This window comes from Dermochelys coriacea, chromosome 6, assembly GCF_009764565.3.
Source record: "Dermochelys coriacea isolate rDerCor1 chromosome 6, rDerCor1.pri.v4, whole genome shotgun sequence".
In the NCBI taxonomy this organism is placed as follows: domain Eukaryota; kingdom Metazoa; phylum Chordata; order Testudines; family Dermochelyidae; genus Dermochelys; species Dermochelys coriacea.
Genome location: NC_050073.1, coordinates 88,570,558 through 88,597,838, shown reverse-complemented (window position 1 = coordinate 88,597,838; position 27,281 = coordinate 88,570,558). Strand labels below are relative to the sequence as shown.

Below are 27,281 nucleotides of genomic sequence, written 5' to 3'. Positions count from 1 at the left end.
TTGTACATGGGAGTGAACACTCATGCACCTGCACCCCAACATTCACACATCACTTTAAGTGTTCTCTTTTTTTGGCCCAACCCCTACAGATCTTACTCAAGCAAAACACTCTTCCAAGTCATTAGGAGTTTTGCTGTAGGATATGGCCCTATATTCTGTCTTAGAGAAATTCTACACTACAGAATTAAGTTGACCTTTCATCGACGTACAGACACCGCAGTAATTAAATCACTTTTGCACGTCTGCATTATGCTCCTTGTCAGCGGCATGCATCCTCACTAGGAGCACTTGCACTGATTTAACTATCAGTGTGAGGCATTGTGAGAAGGCTTCTGAAAGGCAGCAGCAGGCAATGTGTCTACACTGACACTGTGTTGACCTAACTACATGAACTTAAGTGCTATGCCTCTCGCAGAGGTGGAGTTATTAAGTCGGTGTAGTGGGCGAATTACATCGGTGGGAGCTGCCTTTTAGTGTAGACGCTACCGAGTTAGGTCGATGTAAACTGCCTTATGGACCTAACTCCGTAGTGTAGGCCAGGCCAGAGTGACATTTGACTTACCTGCCTCCAAGCAGCAGAGAGATAGACTCCAACAGCTGATGCCCCTGGAAAGCCAGCCTCTCTCCAAAGGCAGTGTAGGCATTCTGCAGCTGTCAAGGGCTGGATGAAAACAGTCCCTTCCTAATCTCAACTGAGGACTTCCTTAATCAGGCCAAGCTATGTTTTTTATCTGAGTGAGGAGTGAGGACTTCAGGATTCGACTGCAGAAGAAGAGCAGCCTAGAGGTCAGATAGCAAAGACCCATTAGAAGAGAGTCCACTCCACTATTAAGGACAGATATAACCCAACCACCCTATGCCCCTTAATGCTCTGATTGAGTTTGGATTGGACATTACACCAAAAATCAATTTGATCTTGACCAGAAGGAAAATGTGAACACAAAAAGGTGAAATAACAAAACCCAAAAGAAGCCAGACTAGCATATAAGGAACAGGCTATTTGTTTCTTTGCAAGTGGACCATCATGTCTTCCAGTTTCCTCTTGCCATGATTCATAGTTCTGCAACTTGGATGATATTCTGGAAGAAAGAAAAGGAGTACCCGTGGCACCTTAGAGACTAACAAATTTATTAGAGCATAAGTGCCACGGGTACTCCTTTTCTTTTTGCGAATACAGACTAACACGGCTGCTACTCTGAAACCTGTCATTCTGGAAGAAGAGGATGCAACAATCAAGGTACTAGTGGATGATTCACAATAATGATTTTCCATTGTGGGTGTCTATCTCTGAATCCCTCTCCTCCTCCTTCCAGACCCTAAACGGAGCAGCTTTTCACAGGATACATTTTTTTAGCAGGCTGATTGGTTATAAATGCTGTAATCCTTAGAACAAAACAGCCTTTTGAAGGACAATCATGGATCTCTGGAAGTTCCCTATTCCTTCCTGATAGGAAGGTGTTTGGCCATCACTGATTGCTTCAGAGGGCATATAGGCACCACAGTCGTGGGTTTCTCTATATTAGAAACATGGAATCCTAGTTATTTCAGAGAGGTGCGAGCCACAAACTTTGGGTTTATTCAGGATCCAGGATTTTAGTGCAGTCTGCAGGTAAGATTCATATTCCAATCTCCTCCCAAAACTGAAATTTTAGACCTAATTGGGATTAGCAGTTGGGATTAGCAGTTTTTATTTTGGGCTCCACTGTTACTACAGAACTATTTTGGAGCTGTTTTTACTGTATGTGCAGCCAGAGCAGATGGTGGAATTACCAATAGCCTCACAAGGAGCCTGGTTCTCATGTAATTCTCCTTTCAACATTATGGACCCCAGGGATATGGTTAGTTCTAATGAATATGGGAGCTTCTCCAAACTGAACCTCCAACTCTTTCTAGTTTCACCCTCTATTCCCAGCCCCTTGGAAGTGCCACAAGGCCAATGCCCAGCCTGTTTGTTCCACTGCACAGAAATGTCATCGTGCTTAGAGTCATTTGGCAGCACTTGCCATACAGGACTCTGTGTTTCATAACATCCATTAGTGCAAGGCTCTTAATGAAAATGAAAGCTGTTAATGAAGCCAAAAGGCAGCAGCAGCCTCTAGTCTGGGGAGGGCAATTAAGCAGAAAGGGAGGGGGGTATTGGGGAATAAAATTAACACATAGATAAAGAAAAAGGCGAACTGGTGGTGCATTAGCAATAATGTAGTTATGACAAACTATCCAGCTTCATTTAAAAAAAACATTTTGTTTGCCTTTAGTGGGCTATTTTCATATCTCTGGCTGATGCAAGAGCAGCTCTTTGCTCCCTCCACAACACAGACAACACAACACCAACAGGATATCAGTGCTATGGAGATGAGATCCCTCTGGAAAACAAGGATCCAGAGCATGGTGCATCAGAGCTATTAAAGATGAAAAAGACCTAACAGGTTCCCAACTCGCCCCATGACCTCCCCTTTGGGCATAAGTGCAGGGCTTCTTCAAATACTTTTTCTAATCCAGTTGTCAAGAACTCGAGCAATTTGGTTTCTTACTCTTCCCTTGGGAAGCTACTCTACAGTCTAATGCCATTGCTCCCATTGCTAAGAAGTTAATTCTTGATATTAGGTCTAAAATTTCCTTTCCTTAATTCAATTACATCATTTGTAGTTAATTCTCCTGAGATCACCTTAAACAATACTTCTGTCTCTGTGGGGCCTACGTATATCAGGGACTTGGAGAAGGATTGCATATCACTCCTTGCTCCTTAAATCAGCATTTAGCTCAGCTAGTCATAGTAGGGCTTTTACTTTTTCCTTCTAATTAGTCCCTCTGTTCCCTTAATCATTAGAACCTTCTCAAAACTCTCTCAGATTTGTTGATATATCTCCAACACAGAGATGCTCAGGACCCTTAACACATCAAGATAAGTGCAGTTCACCAAAGCCATCTAGAGATGAATCATCCCCTTGCTGCTTTGTGATGACAGAGGCACCCCAATATCACATTGGCTGTTTTGGCCACCCTATCCCATTGCAAGTTCCTATTTAATTTTCTGGTCACTCTCAACCCTAGAACAACAGGAGTTGTGTTTGTTTACATCAGAGCTGATTGTTCTGTCCACACTGGACTTAGCAATTGTTCCTCCTTTAATATAATACACACTTTTAATTGCTATGCCATTTATGCCCCTCTTCATGATCACTAATGAAGGGGCTAGATAGATCTGGATCTAACACAGACTCTTATTTCACTACTACACGGCTTCCCGAGTTTACCACACTGCTGTTTATTATTAACCTTGGCTATTGCCTTTCAGCCAGCTTTCACTGCAGAAGACTCTTCATATTTAAGCCAAATTTGAATTAGTGTTTCAGATAAGATTGTCTGGCGCACTATGTCAAACACTTCACTGAAGTCTAGATATATTACAGCTACTGCCTTCCTTCCATCCATCCACTAATTTTTGTAATTTAATCTAAAAAGCAATCAAATTTGTCTAGCATTATTTTTATTTATAAAGTCCCTCTGTTTATTGCTCATGGTTCTGCTATCTTATGTGCTTAAAATTTTTCCCTCTTACCATTACTTCCATTATTTTACGAGGGGTTGAAAAAAACTAAGGAAGTTTGAAATGATACTTTTAATCCAAAAATGTGGTTGACTAATGGCTCAAATTTAACTCTATATGGGTCTATTATAATGCTGTCATGCTTTTTACTCTGCTGTGTAAGAAAAGAAGCACAGATCGCAACCAGAGAAACAAACTGTACTACCACTAGCCACCACAACTGTCACGCAAGATCAGGGAGGCATGATGATCTCAAGCCAGTGGGGTTGGCTGGTTTTTATTTAATTATGTATTTTTAACATAAATGTTTCAGATCATTAATTTGTATACATCACAGCCTATGGCACCACCAAATCTCCTTGTTTGTTATTTTCCCCTTTTTTCCTCCCATTTGTTGCATCTTGACAGCTCTTTGGGCACAGACTCTCTCTTCCCATGTTTGTGCCCAGCACACTGTGCCCTTTATAATGATTGGGGACTTTTGACATTAGCACAATGTACATAATATTGGAAGAGAAAAAATCTTGACTAGCCCCAGCTGGAAAGGGTGCCCAGGAGCTGGTGAGTCACTGTTTGGAGTTCAAGGAAAGGGGGACTATAGATATCAAAGAAAGAACACAAAACTCAGTCCTTCATCCTTCAGGAGTCTCTTCCAGCAGGTTTGTGACTAAGTGAGATGAGAGCCCTCCTGCCTCCCGCCAAGCCAGCCAATCCAGAGTCCAGGGTCCTTGGAGTTCCCACAATGAAAGACTGCCATTCCCAACCCTTTTTTGCTTTGTCCCTGTTCAGATATACATTTCTAAATGTGTCCAGCTGCAGCAATAGCACCAACAGAAAGCTCTGCCGGCTGGCAAGGTGGCTAGTTGTGTAATCTCGTTTTTGCTACTGCACTGTACCCCAGGGAAGCCTGAAGACTGACAATTTAACCTTTTTATGTGCGGATTGAATAACTAGCTCCATTTACAGCAGTTTATGTGGCATCCCAAAAGGCACCAGCTAAACACCTGAACCCAGGCAATCACCCACTTGTAACAAGAGCTTTGCCATGTAATAAATACGCAGCCCAGTAACAAGACAGATAATCTCGTAATAAGAGACGCTTGACTCAGTCTTGTTCTTCCAGTGTTTTTCCCTCCTTCTCTATACCACTACGATAAAGTAAAATCTCCATGTACAATGAAAGTTAACCACATCACTTCCATATCATTGACTAGACTTGTTTCTAAATTTGTATCTGATTCCCCTAACACAAACAATTGAGAACGAGCGCAGTTCAATGGCTATGAGTAGTAAAGGGGAATCGGAACTCATGAGCTCTATCCCCACTTCTACCAGCAGCTCACTGTATGCCTGTGGGCAAACCAGTATCACAGAGAGGAGAACAATCAATGATGTAAACAATAAAAATCAGAATTTAAATTAGATTTTAAATTTAAATTAAAATATTTTAATTTTTAAAAATGAAACTATTTAAAATTACATTTGAAATTATGACAACTTATATTACAGTCTAAACTTCCTATAATATATTACAATTATTTAAATTAAATAAAAAATAATATTAAAGTGGTATATTTTTGCTGCCAACGTTTTAAAGAAAATCAAACTACTGAACTGGCAGAAGTCACTAGCTCAGCGATGCTAAAGTGGCAAAGTGCTAAATCAGCTTTTCACAGCAATAGCCTTTTCTGCGGGTATAAAGAATGTTTTTTTCCTTTCCACTAATTCAGTTCAATGATTAAATTAATTCAAAATAATGAAACTGAATGGGAGTTAAAAGAAAGACTCTGAGTGAAAATACATGTTATGCTATAGAACTGCATAAATAAATGCATATTCTCCCGGTTAGTAAAAAGAAGTACCAAATGTAGTGTAAAGGCTATTTTAGTTTGAAAATCAACATTTTTAATGGTTGCCAACCAATGACAATCAACTTTTATTTAGGAAAATAACTAAAAAGTACAAATGCAAAAATGATTAAAATTGCTTGTTTAAATCAAGGTTTCCTGTCTGCTGAATTAAATCGTGATTAAAATCAGTTATTTAAATTGCTTTGATTTAAATCAAGCCACCCTGGTTTCTTGGTATCTCCTCCTGTTAATAATAACTATGCTCCTAAGGACTGGGGAAACATCCCCTATCCAGCTCTGTCAAAGCCTGTCATTTCCAACCTCCTGCCACTCTGCTTTTCCAGTCCTGGTCCCACACAAATCTCTGGTAGCTTCAGGTCACAACGGCACAGTTTTCCAGTGTCAGGAGTGGAATAAAAGGGGCTGCCATAAGTCAAGATGCAGATGCCTGACTGAGTGAGATGTGTGGTGTTCAACAGTGATTAGGAGGGATGTCACAGCAGGTCAAAATCAAGATATGTAGGGCAGTACTTTTTGAAAAAACTTTCAAGAGGGTACAGCAGGGCATGCTGGCTCTCAGAAGCTAGGCACTCTGGTAGGGTGAAGAAAGGAGAAATTTTTAAAACCACACTGTGAGAACATGGGAAAGACATTTGAAAAAGAAAGATATTTACTGCAAGTCATTTGATTAAGAACACACTTGAGGCTAAACAGGACTCCTTGCACAGCTATCTATCAATACAAATACAAATAAAGTGACAGAAACCAATGCACTGAGATTAAAGTCAGAATCAGAACCTCAATAGAAGTAATTATCACTTGACGAAAGATAGAGCATAGGCCCAGACAATTATTATAGGACTCCAGTACCATGCTATTGAAACTACTGAAAAGCACATCTGTTACTGAAAGAAGCCAAAATTCTTACCGGGGAATCTTCTGCTCTGTTTCAAAAGGAGTTTGGGCTGTGGCAGAACATCATCCCTCCTGTGTTACGGGGAGGAAACTGCATTATAGGGGGAATGGATTAGCTCTAGGCAAATAGGTGAAGGGCAGAGGCAGATAATAAAGGTCACAGAAAAAAATTGTCAACCAACAATTCCACCCAAAGTCTCCTTTTAAAGTCAATAGGCCAATCCATAGTCTTTAATCATGTTATTTCAGCCAAGTTTTCTGGAGCAAAGGGAAATTCACCCTAATTAAGAAATGGAGTAAAAGTGAGTGAAGAAGTCAGGAATTGCCCAATGTTTACAAGAAGAAGAAGAAGAAAAAGATTCAATTAACACTAACTGTTCCTCTTCTTGGTAATCTGAGCAGAGAGGGATCAAATGGGCCATGGAGGGTCCTCTTGCCCCTAAAGGGGTTCCATGCAGGGCAGGCAGGGTTGATGCATTTTGATGAGGATGGGAGAATATGGGGTGGGGGAAAGATCACTGTGCCACATCTATTTTGTATATTAAGAGAGAACTCCATTCTCCAAGGCTCTCAGTCTGGCACCTTTCACGACTATGAAATTCACTAAGTTAAAAATAAACTGCCCAGAGGACAAAAGTGAGGAAGCCCTTCTGTGACTCTCATTTGCAAAGCACAGAATGCTGTGTCCCAGCAAGGAACACCCTAACTCTTTTGGCATGTCTCTGCTGTGCAGACCCAAAGCAGTTCTGAGTTTAGAGAGCAAAATGGATGCCAACATTCCCATCCAGCAGAGGGAGAAACAGACAGAACTCATCCACCACGAACAGCTTCTGACAACACTCCTGAGTGAAACAACAGTGAGGGCCTAGACAATAAGAATGCTTTCCCCTCTACCTAGCATCTTCCATCGGAGGACCTTAATGCACTTCCAGATCTGTTAATTTAGTCTCACACAGCACCCCTGGAAGGTACGCAAGTATCTTACCTCCATTTTACAAAAGGAGAAACTGAAGTACAGCCAGGTGAAGGAACTTGCCCAAATACATACCAGAAAATCTGCAGCAGAGCCAAGATGAAAACTTCTCCTTTCCCTCTAGTGGCCCAAATGCTGAGCTGGCTTTCCCTCACTTTCTCTCTGTTCATGGGGGCAGGGGTCTTATTCTAATCCTGGTGCAATTCTTGCTGCTCTTTCTTAATTCTTCCACCTGTGAGATAATTGCCAGCACTCTGGAAAGAATTCAATACTAATCATAGACTCGCATATAAAGAGACAAAGAGCCAGATAAAATGGAAGAAAGGAAATCACAAGGCCTGAATTAACCAAGCACATATGCATCAATTCCTGAAGCTCCGCTAAACCAGCCTCTCTCACAATGGATAAAAGGCTCAATCCTGGGGGGAGGACTAAGAAAAACCACATCTGTAAAAGATGGGCTTAACCTTCTCCTGTGCACATTGTAGGGTGAGATAATATAAACATCAAAGAATTCAAAATAGCTATAATTAGTAATACTTCACTGCTTATAATTCAGTCATAAATAATAGCTGGGGATAGCTACTCCTTTCACCCTGTCACTCTATCCAAAGGGCCAGCGCTCACAGCAGCTTCATCTCTCAATGCTCTGATCAAGTCACCCCCTGCCGCATGTCTCTTACACAAAAGATTCAGACTCCTGGCCATCAAGAATCTAAGTAATCTCACCCCTTACATCTCCTCTCTCATTTCCCCCTTCTCCTGATCCCTTCTTTCAACTCTGTATCCTTTTTCCATTCTTGACTTCACACCTTAATTCATACTTCCCCTAAACTTGGAAAACTTTCCCACTTCCTGTCGAACAAGTACCCCCTCTCACCCCACCTGCAAACCCCTCCTCAAAATTCACATCTTCCAAGAGGAACCCTCCCTTTGTCTCCTTGCACTCACCAATATTCTCCCTGCAACCTCCTTCAACTGAACAGTTGTGCTGTCTGTCTTATCTTGCTGTGTCTCATCTATCCTGTATAGTAAGCTGTTCATTGCAGAGAGTGCATCTTAGTCTCTTTGTAAAGTTCTGTGGCAATTTATGGCACTGTGTAAGGAATTATTAATAAATAATTCCGCCATCCTCTTAGGAAATCCACTTAGCAGCTGGAAGCTAACCAGGAATTTCCCTTTCAGAGCAAGTACAGGAAAAATCTAGGCTATTCAGTCGTTTTAAAAGACATAGTATTCTAGTGGCTAGAGCAGGGGCCTGGGTGTCAGTACTCTGGGTTCCATTTCCCACTCTCCCACTAACTCACTCCATCTCTCTATACCTCAGCTTCTCTAGGAAATAACCAAGGAAAATAAATATTTCACCCCTTCACTGGATGTGTATGATGATCATTGATAATGCTTCACACTTATTATTTGCTGCCCTTCGGACACTTTATAAATACCAGGTTTCAGAGTAGCAGCCGTGTTAGTCTGTATTCGCAAAAAGAAAGGGAGTCCTTGTGGCACCTTAGAGACTAACAAATTTATTTGAGCATAAGCTTTCGTGAGCTACAGCTCACTTCATTGGATGCATTCATCGGATGCATCCGACGAAGTGAGCTGTAGCTCACGAAAGCTTATGCTCAAATAAATTTGTTAGTCTCTAAGGTGCCACAAGGACTCCTTTTCTTTTTATAAATACCAACTAACTAATCCCTACAATTCTCCCCTGTGCAGTAGATTAATATTATTTTTCCTACTTTACAGATAGGGAAACAGAGACACAGATTCATGCAGGGTCTCACAGGAAGTCAGTAGCAGAGCTAGGATTACAATCTATATCTTCTGATTCTGAGGCCTCTGCTCTAAATATTAGACTATCTACATGTACGTGTGTGTGCTAGGTGTTTCCAAGGCATTCATCCACATAGTATCCTGATGTAGCATCAAAGCAAATTGCTACAGGCTCCATTTCTGAAGCAAGCAATGAAATTATCTTGCTCTTTTTTCTCTTTTTTGGGGGGTGGAGGGTGGGAGTGGGGTGCGAACAGATTGAGGAATATTTGAACAGAGAAACTGTAACTGTTCATGAGAAAGGCCGAATAGTGGCCTCCCAGCTCTTAAAACAAACTGCTGAGAAATGACCAATTGGAATGCCAACAAATGGTGCTGTAATGAGCTCATCTCCAGAAAGAACGGAATCCGTCTCCATCCACTAAACACGCCAAACAAGGAAACCTGTAAAAGGGATTCCAGCTCCTGAATCAGTCAGACAAGGGAAAGAGATAGAGAGAAAAAAGTGAGGCCTGAAATGTATTTCTTTTCTGTTATTTCTGGAAAGGGAGACAAAAAGCCGGGGGAGGGGTGGTGCATTGGAAAGCTGACAAAAATCATTATTCTCTATAAATTGCTTTGACATTGTATAGGCAGTGACCTTCACAGCACTACCAGTTTAATGGCATTTACTTCAACAGTAGCTGATTTCACTATTAAACACGGATGCACAGCACAAGATTATACAACTAAATCACTCTTGTAAATATTTAATATCATTGCCTTTCTTTTTTTCCCTTTTAACAAATCACTATCAAAGACAGAGCACACAGTAGAAAACATTTATTTATTCTATCCTGGAAAAAGCTTAGTGCTCATGCATTTTATCTATCTAGTTCTCCAAATGACTTTGACACTTGAAAGCCCTTGTGATCAAAACAGTCTGAAGGAAGGCAATTTCGCAACCATTTAAGAACTGATTTCATGCACTGATCAACATCTACCAAACTTGCCTGACAGAACAGCATAAAGTTTAACCCAGTAGATGGATAGCAAATACCTGAAGGAGAAAATTAGTAAGAAAGCTACACTGGTTTAAATAAAAGTCATCATAGAAGACAGAAAGAAAGAGAATCAAATATTTTTCCCCAGAATTTTTTAAATTATTTAGGAAGTGAAAAGGAAAACACCTATATAAAAATGGAATCCCATGTTTGTAGCCCATAGACAGTACAATAATGAATACACGTGCACAACAAAATATATTTATTGTTATGAATATTCAACACTGAACAGCATGAAATAAACTGTCCAGAGGTTTTTTAGTTATATTTTATTAAATATACAGTTAACTGATGCCACAATATAAGTATAAAAATGCAGCAAGACAAAGTTACTAATGAAGCACACGTAACCATATCTGGCAATACAAAACTTACTGAGAAACTGAAAAGCTAAGCCTGGAATTGGGTATTTTGGGGGAGGCAAGTCATTTGTAAAGACATCCATGCTTATGTTTCATATATTCAGATTTTTCCAGCATCAGAAAGAATCTTTCTAGTGCTGTGGCACAGAATGTCTGTCATGCCACAGTAACAATGATGATCTATTCAAACTGTCTATGATCAATGCATGAAACTGCTCAGTGTAAAAATATTCAGAGATACTGATAACTAAATAAATGTATTTTAAGCAATTTACACTTATAGAAGAAAGGAAGGTAAGTTAACAGCTATTTAGTAATGGAACATATATTTGATGAAGAAAATTTCCAGGGAGTTCCAAATTCTGGAAAAAACACAAAGAAATTGGAATCTGGATGCTTACGGGACAGATTCCGATATCCTTACTTATGTTGGATAGTGGCTCACTCCACAAAAGTCCCATTAACTTCAATGGGACTATTATGGAGTAAGGTAATATCCACCAACAAGGTTATCTGAATCTGACCCTAAAGGCCATGATAAAAGTGTTAGGCTAGTTGAACTTGCAGGACAGGCAAGGAGCTGTCCAGGCTCATGTAACCAGAAGTCACCGAAAATGGAAGAAGCTCTCCAAAGTTCTGAAATGCAAATTCTAATGACTGCCAGGAGCTGTCCAGGGTTCTACAATGTACACTGACCACAGCTTTATCACAGAGCTAGCCAAGGTTCTGTAATCTGTGTTTCATGATCTAGCAAAGTGCTGTTAAGGATTCCAATCCTAACTCACAAGGCAAGCCAAACGGTATATGAAGTTCCTTTATCTACAGTCACCAATCTGGAAAATGACTGTTCACAGTTTGATTCCCAACATTTTAGGATGAATCAAGAATTATTCATAGATCCAGCCCAGAAACACATTAAAAAGACAAAGGCTCTTCAGTTGTATGCAGTGTTCTTGTAGCCCTGTTGGTTCCTGGATATTAGAGAGCCAAGGTGGGAGAGATAACACTTTTATTGGACCAACTTCTGTTGGTGAGAGAGACAAACTTTCAAGCTTACACAGAGCTCTTCGGGTCTGGGAAATGTACTCAGCATGCCATAGCTAAATACAAGGTGGAACAGATTGTGTAGCATAAGTAGTTAACATATATTTCAAGGGACCATTCAAGATGAAGTGGCTCATTAACACCTCTCCAATCATAAGGAGGGAAAGTTGAAGGTGTTGTGCATGTTTCTTTTGAGGTTGAGGACAGAGAGAAGAGATGTCAAGATAAGTGTTCTCCCACAGGTGATACAGTGTTTTTGTCTTTTATCATTTTTCTGTGATTTCATTTGAGCATGTCTCGTTTCATCTGCATAGTTGATACTGGGACATTTAGTGCACTGGATGAGCTATACCATGTTGTGATAGGCATGAGTCAGACCCATGAATCTTGAAAGGTGTGTTAATCATCATAGCAGAGGATATGTGACTAGAGATTTTGCATCTGTTGTTCTGGAAGAGACTGGTGCCGCATTGAGTTGGTAGGTCCTGCTCTGTGGGCAGCTTATTTCTGATGATGAGCATGGAGAGTTTGCAGGGTTTCTTGAAGGCCAGAACAGGGGGTTCAGGAAATATTTATTTCAGGATGTGGTCCCCATTGAGCATGGCTTGTAATTGTTTAATAATGCCCCATATAGTCCTAGTGTGGGTAGGTGACAACTACAGGTGTGCAGTCAGAAGGGTTTTTATTTCTGTACTGAAGCAGGTTCTCTCAGGGTGTTTGAGTGGCCCATTCCATGATGCAATCTACTTCTCTGGTGGAGTGTCCTTGTTTGGTGAAGATGGTTGTAAGTGTGTTAAGGTGTATATCCTGGACTTTTTCCAGTCAATGTGGACTCCAGGGTCTATACCCCCGGAGTACAAGAATGCATCCATCATCCACTTGTATAAGTCAAAAGGTAACAGACAACAACAACTGCAACAACTTTTGGGGCATCTCCTTGTTGTCAATACCTGGCAAAATTGTCACCAGAATTTTGCTGAATTGCCTTGTGCAACACATTGAACAAGGGCTCCTGCTTGAGAGTCAGTGTGGCTTCAGAAAAGGACTCGGGACTATAGAAATGGGGTTTGCAGCTCGTCATCTTCAGGAGAAATGCCAGGAACAGAACTCCAACCCGTACATGACTTTCATTGACCTGACAAAAGCATTTGACAGAGTCAGTCAGGAGGGTCTTTGGAAGATCATGGCAAAATTTGGTCATCTGGAGAAATTCATCATAATGGTTCTGCAACTCCATGATGACATTGTGGACAACCATGAGTCATCTGAACCACTCCCAGTCACCAATGGAGTCAAGCAGGGCTGCGTCTTGGCCTCAACTTGGCCTTGGTCTTCAGTATGATGTTCTCTGCCATGCTTACAGATGTTTTCTGTGACTGTGACACCAGGATTGGCATCAGATACTGGACTGATGGCAAGCTCTTCAATTTGAGAAGACTACAGGCAAAGACGAAGGTACAGGAAGTGACTGTTCGTGATCTTCTGTTTGCTGATGACCGTTCCCTGAATGCCAGATCTGAGTCTGACATGCAGCAGAGTATGGACTATTTCTCTTCAGTTTGTGACCACTTTGGTCTCACAATCAACATCAAGAAGACAGAACTGATGTACCAGCACCAGAAAAGCCTTATATAGAACCTACTATCACAATGAATGGCCAAACCCTCCAGGCAGTGGAAAAGTTCACCTACCTCAGCAATACACTGTTACATGCAGTTCACAACAACGATGAAAACAACACTAGAATTGCCAAAGCAAGTGTGGCCTTTGGCAGACTATGGGCAATTGTGTGGGAGCATAGAGGTATTAGTCAAACAAATCTGAAAGTCTACAAAGTCATTGTGTTGCCAACTCTGATGTATGCATGTGAAACCTGGTCACTGTACACATGCCATGTTATGAACCTGAATGACTTTCACCTGGGCTGTCTGAGGAAACTGATGAGGATAAGATGGCAAGACAAGGTTCCAGAGGCTATGTCTCCACTGCGCACCTTACAACGTTATGGCTGTGCTGCTTCAGCTGTAAGGTGCGTAGTGTAGCCGCTCTTTGTCACCGGGAGAGAGCTCTCCCGCGACAAAATAAAACCACCCCCAACAAGGGGCGGTAGTTTGGCTGATGGAAGAGCAGATCCCGCTGATGAAGCACTGTACACACTGGTGCTTTTCGTCATTAAAACTTTTGTCATTTGCGGGAGGGATCCATTTTTTCACGCCCCTGAGCGACAAAAGTTTTAATTACAAAAATGCCAGTGTAGACAAAGCCAGATACTGAGGTTTTCATACGGGCAGGCATTCCAAGCATCCATATTCTGTTGATGAAATCACAAATGAGATGGGCAGGCCATGTCACCAGAATGCCAGATGAGTGACTGCCAAAGAAGAGCTTTTATGGTGAGCTAAAAGAGGAGAAACACTCTCAGGGAAGCCAGAAGAAACATTTCAAAGACTCCTTCAAATTATCCTTGGGGCACTTCAACACTAACTCACTGAAGATCTTGCTCATGGTCACATTCTACCTGGTGAAGTTTCATCCATACTGGAGCTACAGTCTATGAGCAGAGGAGAACTACTGAGGTAAAACAGAAGCATCAACAACGTCAATCTCACAGCAGCAGCATGTCTGCTGTTAAATCAAGTAAATCATAGTGGCATCTCTCATTCAGTGTGCCACAGATAGTTCAAAGCTCAAATTGGCCTGATCAGCCACTCACATGCTGACAGAAACCAAACCAATCAGTAATGTCATGGTCATCTTCGAACTCAGTGTCCAGGAACTTGATGGTAGTGTGGGAGTGTTCTGGAGAGAGTTTAATGGACAGGTGGTGATTGTTGAAGTTGTAGTCAAAATCTATGAGGGAGTTTAGGTCATCTGCCTAGAGGATGAAAATTTCATCAACGTATTTCAGGTACATCATTAATATCATGGTGCATTTGTCCAGGAATTCTTCTTCAAGATGGGAGCCATCCTAGTACCCATGGCTGTTCCCATGGTTTGGGCGAAGTGCTGTTGAATGTAAAATTGTTATGGGTGAGGATGAAATGGATGGTTTGGACAGTGCATTTGGGTGTATATCTGAGGGTTGTCCTTTATCTTCTAAACATTTGAGGCAGGCAGTGATGCTGTCATTGTGAGGGATATTGGTTACAGGGAGGTGACATCCATGGTGGCAAGGACAGTATTCTGAGGGAGGTTGTTCATGTTGAGGAGTGTCTGGAGTACATCAATTCGGTCCTGGAGGAAGCTGGCCTTTAATGGGTGAAACAAGACAATCACTACACTTTTGAATGAACTCACACAGAAAGATGGTAAACACCATATCAACTGTGGGTGAACACTTTTCACAAAGTGATCACTCTATATCTGACCTCTCAGTCCTCATCCTCAAAGGAAACATGCATAACACTTTCAAAAGAGGAATCTGGGAGTTTAAATTAATAACTTTGCTAGATACTAAAAATCATGGACTGAATACAGACATTGGATTTATGGTTTATTTCAACAATCTATAACCCATTTAACCCATTCCCCAGCTTTTTTCCCCTTTCCTCCCTATAACTGGAGAAGTGTTAATGGACCACTTCACCTTGAATGGGCACTTGAAATATGTGTTAAATACTTATGCTAAACAAACTGTTCCACCTTGTATTTAGCTATGACACTCTGAGTACATTTTCCAGGCCTGAAGAAAAGCTCTGTGTAAGCTTGAGAGCTTGTCTCTCTCTCCAACAAAAGTTGGTCCAGTAACTTGTCTCTGGGTCACTGCCCCCTTGTCTCTAAAGGCTCCTCAGTGACATTTATTATAGCCAAGTTTTAATATTTCATGGCTTACATCAACTAACCCTGTACATAACAGAGAGTATTTTTTCTGATCTGAAGCAGTGATCAGCTCATTTAGAATGACCCTGGTCATTATTAAAACTATTATTTAATGAAAATAACATGTACTTTAGAAAATGGAATAAATTCTAGTTGTAGATAACAATAGTTGCTTTAAAAGCAGAGTTATCGTCACACTCAGATTCTACATTTTTCTTAACATCAACATCAACTTCTAATGATAAAAGGATTGTGTGATTTTATATCAGGGTGGGCAAACTTTTTGGCCCAAGGGCCACATCAGGGTTGCGCAACTGTATAGAGGGCCGGGTAGGGAAAGCTATGCCTCCTCAAACTGCCTGGCCCCCACCCCTTATCCACCCCCTCCCACTTCCCGCCCCCTTCAGAACCCCAGACCCATCCAACCCCCCTTGCTTCTTGACCCCTGACCGCCCCCTCCCAAGACCAACCACCCCCGGGACCCCACCCCCTATCCAACCTCCCCCCACTCACTGTCCCCTGACTGCCACAACCCCTATCCATATCTCCATCCCTAACTGCCCCCAGGGATCCCACCCTGTATACAATTCCCCCTGCTCCCCATTCCCTGACTGCTCCCCCCCAGAACCTCCGCCCCATCCAAGTGCCCCCTGCTCCGTATCCCCTGACTGTCCCTCAGGACCCCTTACCCCTTATCCAAACCCCCAGCTCCCCGCCCCCTTACCATGCCGGAGTCAGCCACACTGCCATTCTGCCCGACAGGAGTGGCAGGACAGAGCGCTGGCCATGTGGTGGTGTACCTGCCGGGGAGGGGTCAGGGGGTAGCCTCCCTGGCCGGGAGCTCAAGGGCCAGGTAAGACGGTCCCGCAGGCCAGATGTGGCCTGAGGGCCATAGTTTGCCCACCTCTGTTTTATATCATACATTCGAATATATAAAAGCACACCCACAAACAATTCCCCAGCCAAAATTGATTCAAGGGTTTTCAGAGAAAAGTATCTTTAAACAACACAGACAGTGGTTGGTGTTAAAAAGTAAGCACTTATCAACACATACTACAGAGACTCTTATTCTACATGCAGGAGAGAAATGTGGCATCTCAGACACCACTGTGTGGTAACTTTTGGAAAATGCTGCTGACATTTTAATGGTAACAATTGTACACACAAATTCTCAAAGCACCAGTTCTATTTTGTGTTTGGAGCCTTACCCCAAGAAGTAGTTTTAATATAATTGTTTCTTTTAAATATACTGCCATCTCTGACTTTAACAAGAGCAGGAATAAGAGCATATTTCCCCAGACCTCTGTCCAACTGGATTTAGAGCCCCACTCTTCAGTGGATTAATCCAGTTTTGCATCAGTGTTATTCCATTGATTCAATAGAAGTCGTACCAATGTAAAAGGGGTATAATGCAATGGAAACTATGGCTCCTAATAAAACTACGATGACACCAATCTCTAAGTAAACAATGCATAGATGGCATCTCAAAGATCAGCATCCCAAAGAAAAGCCTACTGAAATAGACATTATGGTGCTTTATCCTGGAAGGTGCAGAGCACCCACCCATGATGCTGAGTATCTTCAATTCCTTTTTACTTCAGTGGTTGTGGAGGGCACTCAGCAACTTGCAGAATCTGGCCCTTACTCATTAAGAGTGAAAATATTGGAGCGGGGTGGGTAGTATTACACACTTACCAAAAGGATGACAATCTTTGCAATAATGATTCTACAACCATTCATATAGCATATTATCAGCTAATCTCCAGTCACAATATTTACCATCAGGCAGAGCATTGCAAACAAGACTGCTGTTTTTGAGTATTTATGCCGGATGCATCAGATCCAGCTTACACAGCACATATTTTATCAACTGTTCAATGCTGTAATGTTATCACTCTCATCCATGAAAGGCCACAATGGACCTTAAAGCAAGAAACCTGCATCTTTCATTGGGTTTCATATTTTGCAAGACTATCTGTTGTGTAAGACAAGGGGCCGATTTCAGTTTCTGATGACATTATCATCACTTTGCGCATTACCATAAAGCCCAGGAAATAAGTTATTACCCACCATCACTCCTCCCAAATGTTATCACAGAGAATCATGCATTCACAAAGCTGCATTAACTGTCAGAATTAGAGTCCATTTAAACAGCAGCTGTTCCTTCATTCCTAAATACGTTTTCAGTTCAAAACTTCATCCTGTACTGGCCTCTTTATTAATAGCACCTTTCAACAGATACAGAGAAAAATCAGATTTTTTTTTAAAAAAGCCACAGAGATAAGTTCCCTTTTCCTGCATTATTATGACCACACATGGAATAGTAAAAGAAAATAAAATTTCAAAAATCCAATGGACACTTAATCATTAACGATTGTACGTTTACCCTTTGCCTTTCATTCAACTCCAGCAATAACGCTGCAGCAGTATCACTTTCTGTTTCTAGTCATTCCACTCTCAGGTTCTCATGCACTAGTCAATGTCTGTTTGGTTTATTAGGGCTTCCCACACTTAAGGGAAAGGTTTGCTAACCCTAATTTTTTAAAACAAAGAATTTAAATACAAAAACTAAATTCAGGCTCTAACCTACCTGCCAGCTTCCCTTGCAATTCTAAAATTGTGTCCTTGCAAAGATAAAACATATATACTATATTTACAAAGGAAAAACATTATTTATTAAGATCTTTTCCCCCCTCTCTGCTGCTTTGCATCTTTGTTACTGTCCACTGGAAAGACTCCAACCTGCAGGGAAAAAACATTTTAAAACATAACTGAAAGCACTAAATATCTGCCAGGAAAAGGCACAGTGTCTCTTTAAAAGTCAACAGTAAATTAACTTGCCCAAAAGAGTGCAATAATTAGCAGTTAGTAGCTTATTAAAAGGATGGCAAAGGCCATGCTGCCATCTGGGATCTCCAGTTTCTTGTGATTGTTATTATGTCAAGATGTGCAAGTTGCATTAGCTTTCATGTCACCACGCTTGCCCTTACTTTACATGTAAATTTTAATGAAAGATACAGCACTTTCAAAATCAGACGTCCATCAAAAGTGCTATTAGCCTGGCTTTTACAAAGCATATGGCCTGTTTCTGTACCTTCACATCTACACACCACTGAATGCCTTAAAAAAAAAAAAAAAAAGGAGCGCCTTTTAGTTGGTATCAATTAAATACCCGCTTTGTGCAGAGTGAAACCTGAGCCCCATCAAAAACAGCAGACTACAATACCACATAAGTGGACAATATTTTTGCTGCTGTTTACAAACAAAGCAACCACAATGTTTATAACTCTCAGAGGAATCATTCTTCTTAATGAAAATTAAAACCAATCAAGAGTCAGCTGATTATTCACATACAAAAGATACAGGTTCAAAAAAGGAGAATGAGACAGTAAATAAGATATTTAAAGTTATATATAAATTGCCAAACACTTAACACATTATTATATATTTTGCATGCACATACATGTAAATATATACATACATTTTCATATGCAAAAACCATGATTTTATCTGGAGATTTCATAGTATAATAACTAATCTGTCTGCATTTAAAATATGTGATTAAAATGCAGGAAAACTTTTTGCAACATTTTTGCACAACCTTGGTTCTTTTTTCTTAGTCGAATTTCAAAAAATTTATTAAAATTTTTCTAAAGAATTCTGATATTCAGAAAATGTCTTCCACCTCTATAGGTAAACAAAAACAGGATAAATGTTTTGTGAAAAAACATTTCTTTTTCCCCTTCAGATTTTGAAATCTGGAAAATGTTGACCATTTCTATATATAAAGGATTTTAGATACAAATTAAAAATAATCTGCGATTGGGTAAAATAAGAAATCTGCAGTACTGGCTTTATTTATTTAAAGGCGACTCACTGACAGGTAACTCCATGTTTAAAATGACTCAGTTCCATCCTGTTGCTTTTATGGACTTGACATTTACAAACTGTAAAACAAAGTGTTTCACTTTTTTAAACAGCAGCGTTAAAAGGAAGTAAATAAACAAAAATCAAAATCCTCCTAATAAACCAAGCAATTTATTTATACTTTTAAAAGAAAGGGAGAAAAAAAATCACACAGATTTTCAAAAAATCAAAAGGAGGAGAGGTAAGGGGGAGGGGAACCCAGAAAATCCACATTCACTTTTAAAGCACAAACACATGTCAGAGGTTTGACAGGACAAATCAACAGTTTAACTAGCACAGACAAGGCTGCCAATATAAATGTAATGGTGTCTTTTTTCCTGTCTTATATTAGATATTTATAGAGCATAAATGAGTCTCTCTTCATAATTAGTTACTGGCATTTCACTTAAACATTTGCATAAACCCTTGGCTACTCAGCTGAACTTACTCACAGGATTCTTAAATCCTAGGGGTGTTATTGGCAAAGAACAGGAGATGATTTTGCAAATCACTGGTTAAACTCCAGTAATTATTTACATCAGAGGCCACAAAAGGTGGTCACATTTTCTTCTTTGCCATCACCTCCCATTCAACACGATGACATGGTGTTAGAAAAACAACCCTACCCCACCCAAAAAGAGTAAACACAATATTGGAAAGTCTGACAGATTTACCTGGATTAAGACTAGCCTGGGCTACAAAGCTGACCAGACTTTTGACATGCTATGGGCTACAAAGGCAATTTACCAGGTGCCTTCAGGCCTAGTAGTACACATTTGAAAATAAAACAAAATAAACCGAACTAAAATGTGCTTATTCTTTCTTCTTCCTCCTTGATGGGAAGAAATTGCTGCATGTTTGAATTGGACAGCAATAAAACCTGACGTTGATCAGTTTTTCACCCTGACCTCACTTTTATGGATGGGGGGAAAGGCAAGGAACATAGACAGTATTTTAGGACATTTAGGATTGGGGGTTGTATGTGGCACTATGGATACACTTTGAGCATTCTTCTGTTACAAGAAACCAGTTACTTTATCAGGTTTGCAAAAAAAAAAAAAAAAAGGAGTACTTGTGGCACCTTAGAGACTAACAAATTTATTTGAGCATAAGCTTTCATAAGCTCCTCAGACGTTCTTGTCAACTGCTGGAAATGGCCCACCTTGATTATCACTACAAAAGGTTATTCCCCGCCCCCCCGCTCTCCTGCTGTCCTCACCTTAAGTGATCACTCTGGTTACAGTGTGTATGGTAACACCCATTGTTTCATGTTCTTTATGTATATAAATCTCCCCACTGTGTTTTCCACTGAATACACCCAATGAAGTGAGTTGTAGCTCACAAAAGCTTATGCTCAAATAAATTTGTTAGTCTCTAAGGTGCCACAAGTACTCCTTTTCTTTTTGCGAATACAGACTAACACGGCTGCTACTCTGAAATTTATCAGGTTTGTACTTAATCTCCATGTATTTTTGTAGTTTTTCAATTCATCAGGTGAATTCTTGATCCAACCAAAATCAGTGAGAACGTTTTCACTGACTTCAGTGGGGCCAGGATTCCACCCACTAGGTCAGATTCATTCCTAATGCAGCTCCATGGAAATCAATGGCATCACACCAGGGATGAATTTGGCCCATTTCCTTTGGAGACCAATCTCAATAGAATCTTAAGCCAAACCAACAGTGACAATAAAGGAAAAACACTGCAAGTATAAGGGGATTTATAGCGAAGGGTAGCGGTAAGGCCAATTATCGTTTGTTTAACCAAAGGCTTTCAAGAGAACAGTTGATATAGACGAATGTGACTAGACATTAACTCCAGCTCAATAACAAATTACAGCTGAATATTTATGATTTATTTTTATATCATGTATATGTGTAGAAAGGGATAGGGAAATAAACAACATAATTATTCTGTAATTCCCATGTCTCTCCTCCATACGAAAAGACTGGCTCCACAATCCAAGCCAAAATAAATAAAAATCTTACCCACCCTTCCTTGAATTTGATGGTCATACATTTATTTTACCTCTATGAGCACCATGGTCTCTTTGATTTCAAATGTCTGATGTAATCACAAGCATTACACATCTACTCAGCTTCCAGGACCTAAGGAGAAGAAAGCACATGGACGCCTTCCTGCCCTCCTCCTTTTTTTGTATTCAGTATTGTTGTAGTCACGTGGGTCCCAGGATATTAGAGAAACAAGGTAATATCTTTTATTTGACCAACTCCCATCAGTGAGAGAAGATTTTGAGCTTACACAGAGCTCTTCTCCAGGTTCTGAGGAAGAGCTATGTGTAGGCTCAAAAACTTGTCTCTCTCATCAACAGAAGTTGGTCCAATAAAAGATATTACCTGTAGCAGGGTGATCACCCGCTCCCGGCCCAAAGGGGTTAAAAGCCAGCCCTTGGAGAGGGCTGGGGCAGGGAGCCTTAGGCTGGGCTGATTGGGAGGCAGCCTCAGCTGTGGCCATGCCCCAAACAGAGTCAGCTGACCCTATAAAGGGGCTGCTGGGCTGAAGCTCAAAAGACTCTCTCTAGCTTCTGAGAGGGAGGGACCTGGCTGCAGGGACCTAAGCAGAGTACCTAGATTGGAGCAGGGCTGGGGAAGGGCCTGAGGAGCTCCAGTCAGGAAAGCCCCAGGCTGCCGCCTAGTATTAGGCCCAACAGGTACTGGGGTTGCAGGGGACAACCCAAGGTTAGACAGAGGCAGCAGGTCCAAACCCAACCTTGCCTGTGATGAGTGGCTTATACTGCAGTCTACCCCAGGGTGCGGGGGCTAGCTGGTGACTGGCAGTAGCCTATGACCGAGGTGAGGTAGGGATAGGGGGTGGGAGTTCCCCGGGGAGGGGAGACCCTGCAAGTGAGGGGTTACTGCCAGGGGTCAGCACCCCAGTGTACAAGGGGCACTGGGTCCGGGAGGGACACGGGGGCCCGGCGTAAGCGGGACACCAGCCTGCAAAGGGTGCTTCAAGGCTGGAAGTAGAGCTAATTCCTAGGACACCAGCAGGAGGCGCCGCAGGGGTGAGTCCCATGTGCTTACATTACCTCACCCACTTTGTCTCATCTCCTTTTTTGTCTGCTAATACCACTAAAAATAACCATATGTGATCTTCAGCTTTCCATGAATGCACTGGAAAAAAATGTCCTGCAGCCTTTGAAAGAAAGAGATGAAGAAGAAACATTTTACTGCAGGAGGACCCATAAATGCAAGATGTGGGATTCACTGGTGGTTGCCCCCAATGACAAACACAGAGTCATGAATTGAATACACGTTTTGAAGATGATTTACAAATTCAGATAACCCATAAGGCCTCAACTGAAGTACTGTGTCCTGTTCTGGGTGCCACACTTCAGGAAAGATCTGGAGAAAGTCCAAAGGAGAGCAACAAAAATTGTCTAGAAAACATGACCTACAAGGAAAATGGGCTTGCTTAGTCTGCAGAAAAGAAGACTGAGTGGGGACATGATAGTTTTCACGTGCATAAAATGTTGCTTTAAAGAGGAAGGCTATAAATTGTTTTCCATCATCCACTGAGGACAGGACAAAAAGTACTGGTCTTAAATTGCAGCAAGGGAGATTGAGGTTAGACTTTAGGAAAAACTTCCTAACAGTAAGAGTGGATAAGGACCAGAACAAATTACCTAGGGAGGTTGTGGAATCTCCATCATTCGAGGTTTTAAGAAGTGGTTAGTCAAACACTTGTCAGGGATGGTCCAGATAATACTTAGTCCTGCCTCAGTTCAGGGAGTGGACTAGATGACCTACCAAGGTCCCTTCTAGCCCTACCTTTCTGAGATTCTATGCAATCTTTGCTTGTGCATGTGGCATGAGGAAGTGGCTGCCACTCTTTACAAAAAAACCACAAGAATGCATAGAAATATGGACCTTCCAAGATCATTTATGGGTGCATTTTGGATTGCCTTTTCTGCAGGCTGTAGAACATATGAGAATGTTCAGCTGTGTATATGTAACTACAAGGTTAAGTTATTTCTCACACGGAATTATGAAACTTTAAGCAGCGGATCACTATAACTAGAACTTCAGTTTGCTAGGAATTTTTTAAAAAATTACCATTTTCATTCGATTTCACCATAACAACTGAATTGATTGTGGCCACCTACTCCCATGGTCCACACTCCCAGACTTCCGTGAGAGATTTGCCTGAGTAAAGACTTCAGGGTTTACCCCTAAAAGGCCTTGTTTACACTACAGAATATTACCCCCCAAAGGATGGGATAAGCGGGTAATCACAGTTGGCTGAACAAGAGACTTGTCCTAGTCCACACCGATCACTAAATCACATTCAGCACTGTGTCAACTAACTTGATTGTTGGCAATTGTAGTCAGTCACAGTAACATTCTATCGTGTACACCTGGCCTAAGGAGCTTCCACTTTTAACAGTGCATACATGTGGGTATAGAATGCACTTCTTCCTAACTAGAACACCTCAGAAACCTTGAACAAAACACAGAAGAAAGCATATTTAGGAGCTGCAACTAATGAAGCCAATTATTTTTTTAAATTATTATTTTTTTCTAGCCAGAACAAAAATTATAAACAGTCAGTGGAAATTGTTCAGCCCAACCAACAGATTAACTTAACGATTTGTCAAATTATTTAAGAACCAATAAATACAAATACAGCCTGTCTTTTTTCTGATGTAATACCTAGTGTCACTATAGAGAGAGGCTGTTTGCCGAACCAAGTGGCTACATGTAATTCAGGACTCACAGGAAGGATAATTGATAACCAGGCACAGATGATTTGTGCCCTCAAAGGAAGGCTCATTTTGAGCAAATCCTTCAGCACCTGCATCCTCCCAAATTCACAGTGATACCATTTCCATTGGACATTTCAGCCCCCCAGTTCCTTATAGGCTCAGGAACAAGTATGAGATTCCACTATGTCCAGACCATGCCAGCTCAACTGGTCAGATTTTCCAACAATGCATTTGTTAGGCACAAGGGCTCAGGACAATGAAGTCTGTTAATCACTCTGTCAAAGCGCTGGTTGGGAACTAGGACAAAGGGGTTGATTTTATTTGAATAAGTGTTCACAACTTATCAATTAATTTTCCTCTCCCTTCTCTCTCCTCTTCCAAACACTAGATCCGTTTGAGACGCTTAGCTTTTTTGACAGTTTTGATTAGGGATGGATGGTTGCCCTGCTGCATGCTACCATAGATATGAACTGCAGAAAGGCCAGTTGGAGCCATACATCAATTCCATCGCCTCACTCACTTTGCTTTAATGAGCTGCAAAAGAGACCCTCCATTTAGCAGTGCTGATTCTTCCCCTCTCCCCTCACTGCTCCTTACATCTCAATACCCTTTGGGGAAAAAACAGGGTTTTTTCTTCTAAAAGCCTCAGGGAAGTAAAGGAAAACAGGCAAGAAAGCACAAAATTCTACCTGAGTTAAAGAGAACTCGATTTGCCACCCTCCAATGTTTATGGCTTGATCCCGCTCCAACTGTAGTCAATGTCAAAATGCCCAGCAATAATATCATCCCAACATGGCAGGGACATCAGTGCCAGCTAACTGGCCCCTGCCCTTCTGGCTCTGTCTTATGTGAAACAGATTGTCAGAAATTTTGCCCTGGCTTCTTAAACTACAGAGCATTTGCCACTCTGTATAGCCCACATTGCAGTATAAATGATGAGACACCTAGAGCCTTTGAGATAAAGATGAAGCATTAATATTAATAAATATCATCTTCCATAATTCTAGATAAAGCAACAGGAAAAGGCTGAGGAGAGTTCTTTTTTAGTTAAAGTTCTAATGTAAACCATATTCATAGAAATAAAATTTCCCCCATGACACATGAACATTTCAATAGCAGATCAAGAGTTAAAATTAAAAGAAAGCAATCTCTACCTTTACTTCTACCTATAGATAGGAAGTTGTGCATCCAGTTAAGTAGAGGTACGGAGGTGTGTCCATCATGGAGGAGGCAAGTGAAAAGAGCAGGAGGAAGGATAAAATATAAGGTCACTGCACACACTCACAAAAACAATAATAGGAACATAAAACACACACAGCACAAAAACAACAGCACCCAGCAAAATACTGTGAAAAGGGAAAACACACTACAACTAAGCAACAATGTGATGCTTAAACAATGGACAGTGTGACTAGCCACTGTCTGTTTAAGCTCTTTGGCTTTGGTTTGATTTTCTATACAGAAATGCAAACCCCCATGCAACAGCACTTCAATGATACACAGCACTCCACATCAAATGCAAAACAGGGGCTACAACAGATTAGGCAGGGTAAACATCTTGTGGAAATATAGTTGCTAAATATTTTCCACATATCAATAGTGGAGTAAGATGAGAAACACTGCAGAACTTCTCCAAGCACACAGTGTTTGTATATTACATTGACACAGCATATAATATGTTTATACGCACACATACATTTACACATTATAATGTATATATTATGCACATATAAACAGTAAATACTTATTAGACTGAAATGATAGAGAATTGGTTGGCAAGAAAAGAGCAGCCACTCTTCCTTGATGTGAGATGGATAAAGGATGATGGCCTGTGATTCCAGAGCTCAATAGGTTTTAGACTATTCACCGGGCAAATAGCTATGGACAAAGTTGTGGGCCGTGATGTAGGCTGGATTGGGTCATGTGACTCCTTACACCAACCAGGTTTCAAATTGCAATCTAAAGACCAGGTGCATCCCTTGATATAATCATTTGTACTGTAGGAAGAACAGATCATGTCCTAAATCATGTACATCCCCTTTAATACAGGGAAACAGTTAGGTCTCCTCACAAATTCCACTTTCTCCAGGTAAATCTGATTAACCATGAGCCTTTCCAGACATTAGGTTCCAATTTGTTACCTCTTATAAACTCTCAGATGGCTGGATATCCTTTTCTAATCTGGGCAACTAAAACTGTACACATTATTCCAGGGGTAGACTTACCAAGCCTGTATTCAAACTAACATTCACTTAGAAACTTACTTCCTCTTTTATGCATCCAAGCACCTCCTGGATTTTTCTGCTGAAGATTGGATACTTTAATGTTGTGGCTTACCCTTGGGTTCATTTCTTCAGCAGCTTTGCCTAAGTCATTAACTATTTTATTACTGTCTAAGTGAGACAGGAATCCATCTCCAGTGCTGCTCCATCCTTATTGAGCTTCCTACATGCCAATGAGAGGTTGACACAAACACTGACACAGTCCAAAGCTGTAAGAATCACCTCCCCCACCCTCTCTCTCTCTCTCGTTCCCGTATCACAGCCCAGTGCCCAGGATGGAACCAGTGAACCCATTTTGCCACAACCAGTAAACAAGCAACAAAACGTGTAACAAACTTCAGGCTGAGCTATTTAAATGTGGACTCTGATATAGGCCTAAATCTTATTAGTAGCCCTCACTGGGGTTAGCCTAATTAATTTTCCAGTGCATTTTGTTCCTTGCATATTTGAATATTTTAAGCTGCAGATGTAGAACGTACAGACCATTATATGTAATTTTCTCCAGGGTGCATAATGAGCTAGAATCATGCCATGATGGCTATTAGCATGTTTTTTCAAGAATTTTGCTCTGGAGAAAAAAAAAAGCAAATACTGAGGGCTGCATTTACCACGCAGGGCTGAGAGTCATTACAGCAGACATCAAAAGTAAGGAAGGAGAAGAGAAAAGGTTTGTGATGGTGCATGGAAGGGAGGAACATTTCTCCTTTTCTCTCCTTTACATTTATTTTCATTTGTTTCTATCCCATTACAAGCATCATGGTTCACTACAGTCCCCCAAGAATCTCTGCCCTGGGAACTGGTAATGCAGCCCAGGTTGGCAAACAGCCATGGGTGATGGGAACACAAAGAGGGTGAAAGGCAAGTGGCTTGACTGACAAATCCACCCTATGCCATGGACCAGGTTGCCTTCTGCAAGCCAAGCCCAGTCCAGAAAGAAGCATAGATCATCATCATCAATAACCATTGACTGGCAAGGAAGGGAAAGACAAAGGACTTACCTTGTTCACTCATCATCAGGTGTGAGAGGCCTTTGAGAAA

The 27,281-nt window shown here is 41.1% G+C and overlaps 1 protein-coding gene across 2 annotated transcripts in view; it reads right to left on the bottom strand.

Annotated features, from left to right (window-relative positions):
* NRXN3 (neurexin 3) overlaps window positions 1-27,281 on the bottom strand; it is a 1,462,434-nt gene that overhangs the window by 1,258,635 nt on the left and 176,518 nt on the right. For both annotated transcript variants that reach the window (XM_043516016.1, XM_043516015.1), the window contains 2 exons: window positions 27,242-27,271; window positions 25,116-25,127 (listed from right to left, as the gene is read on the bottom strand). In XM_043516016.1, coding sequence (XP_043371951.1) covers window positions 25,116-25,127; window positions 27,242-27,271 — 42 coding nt within the window. The remainder of the gene's footprint in view (window positions 1-25,115; window positions 25,128-27,241; window positions 27,272-27,281) is intronic.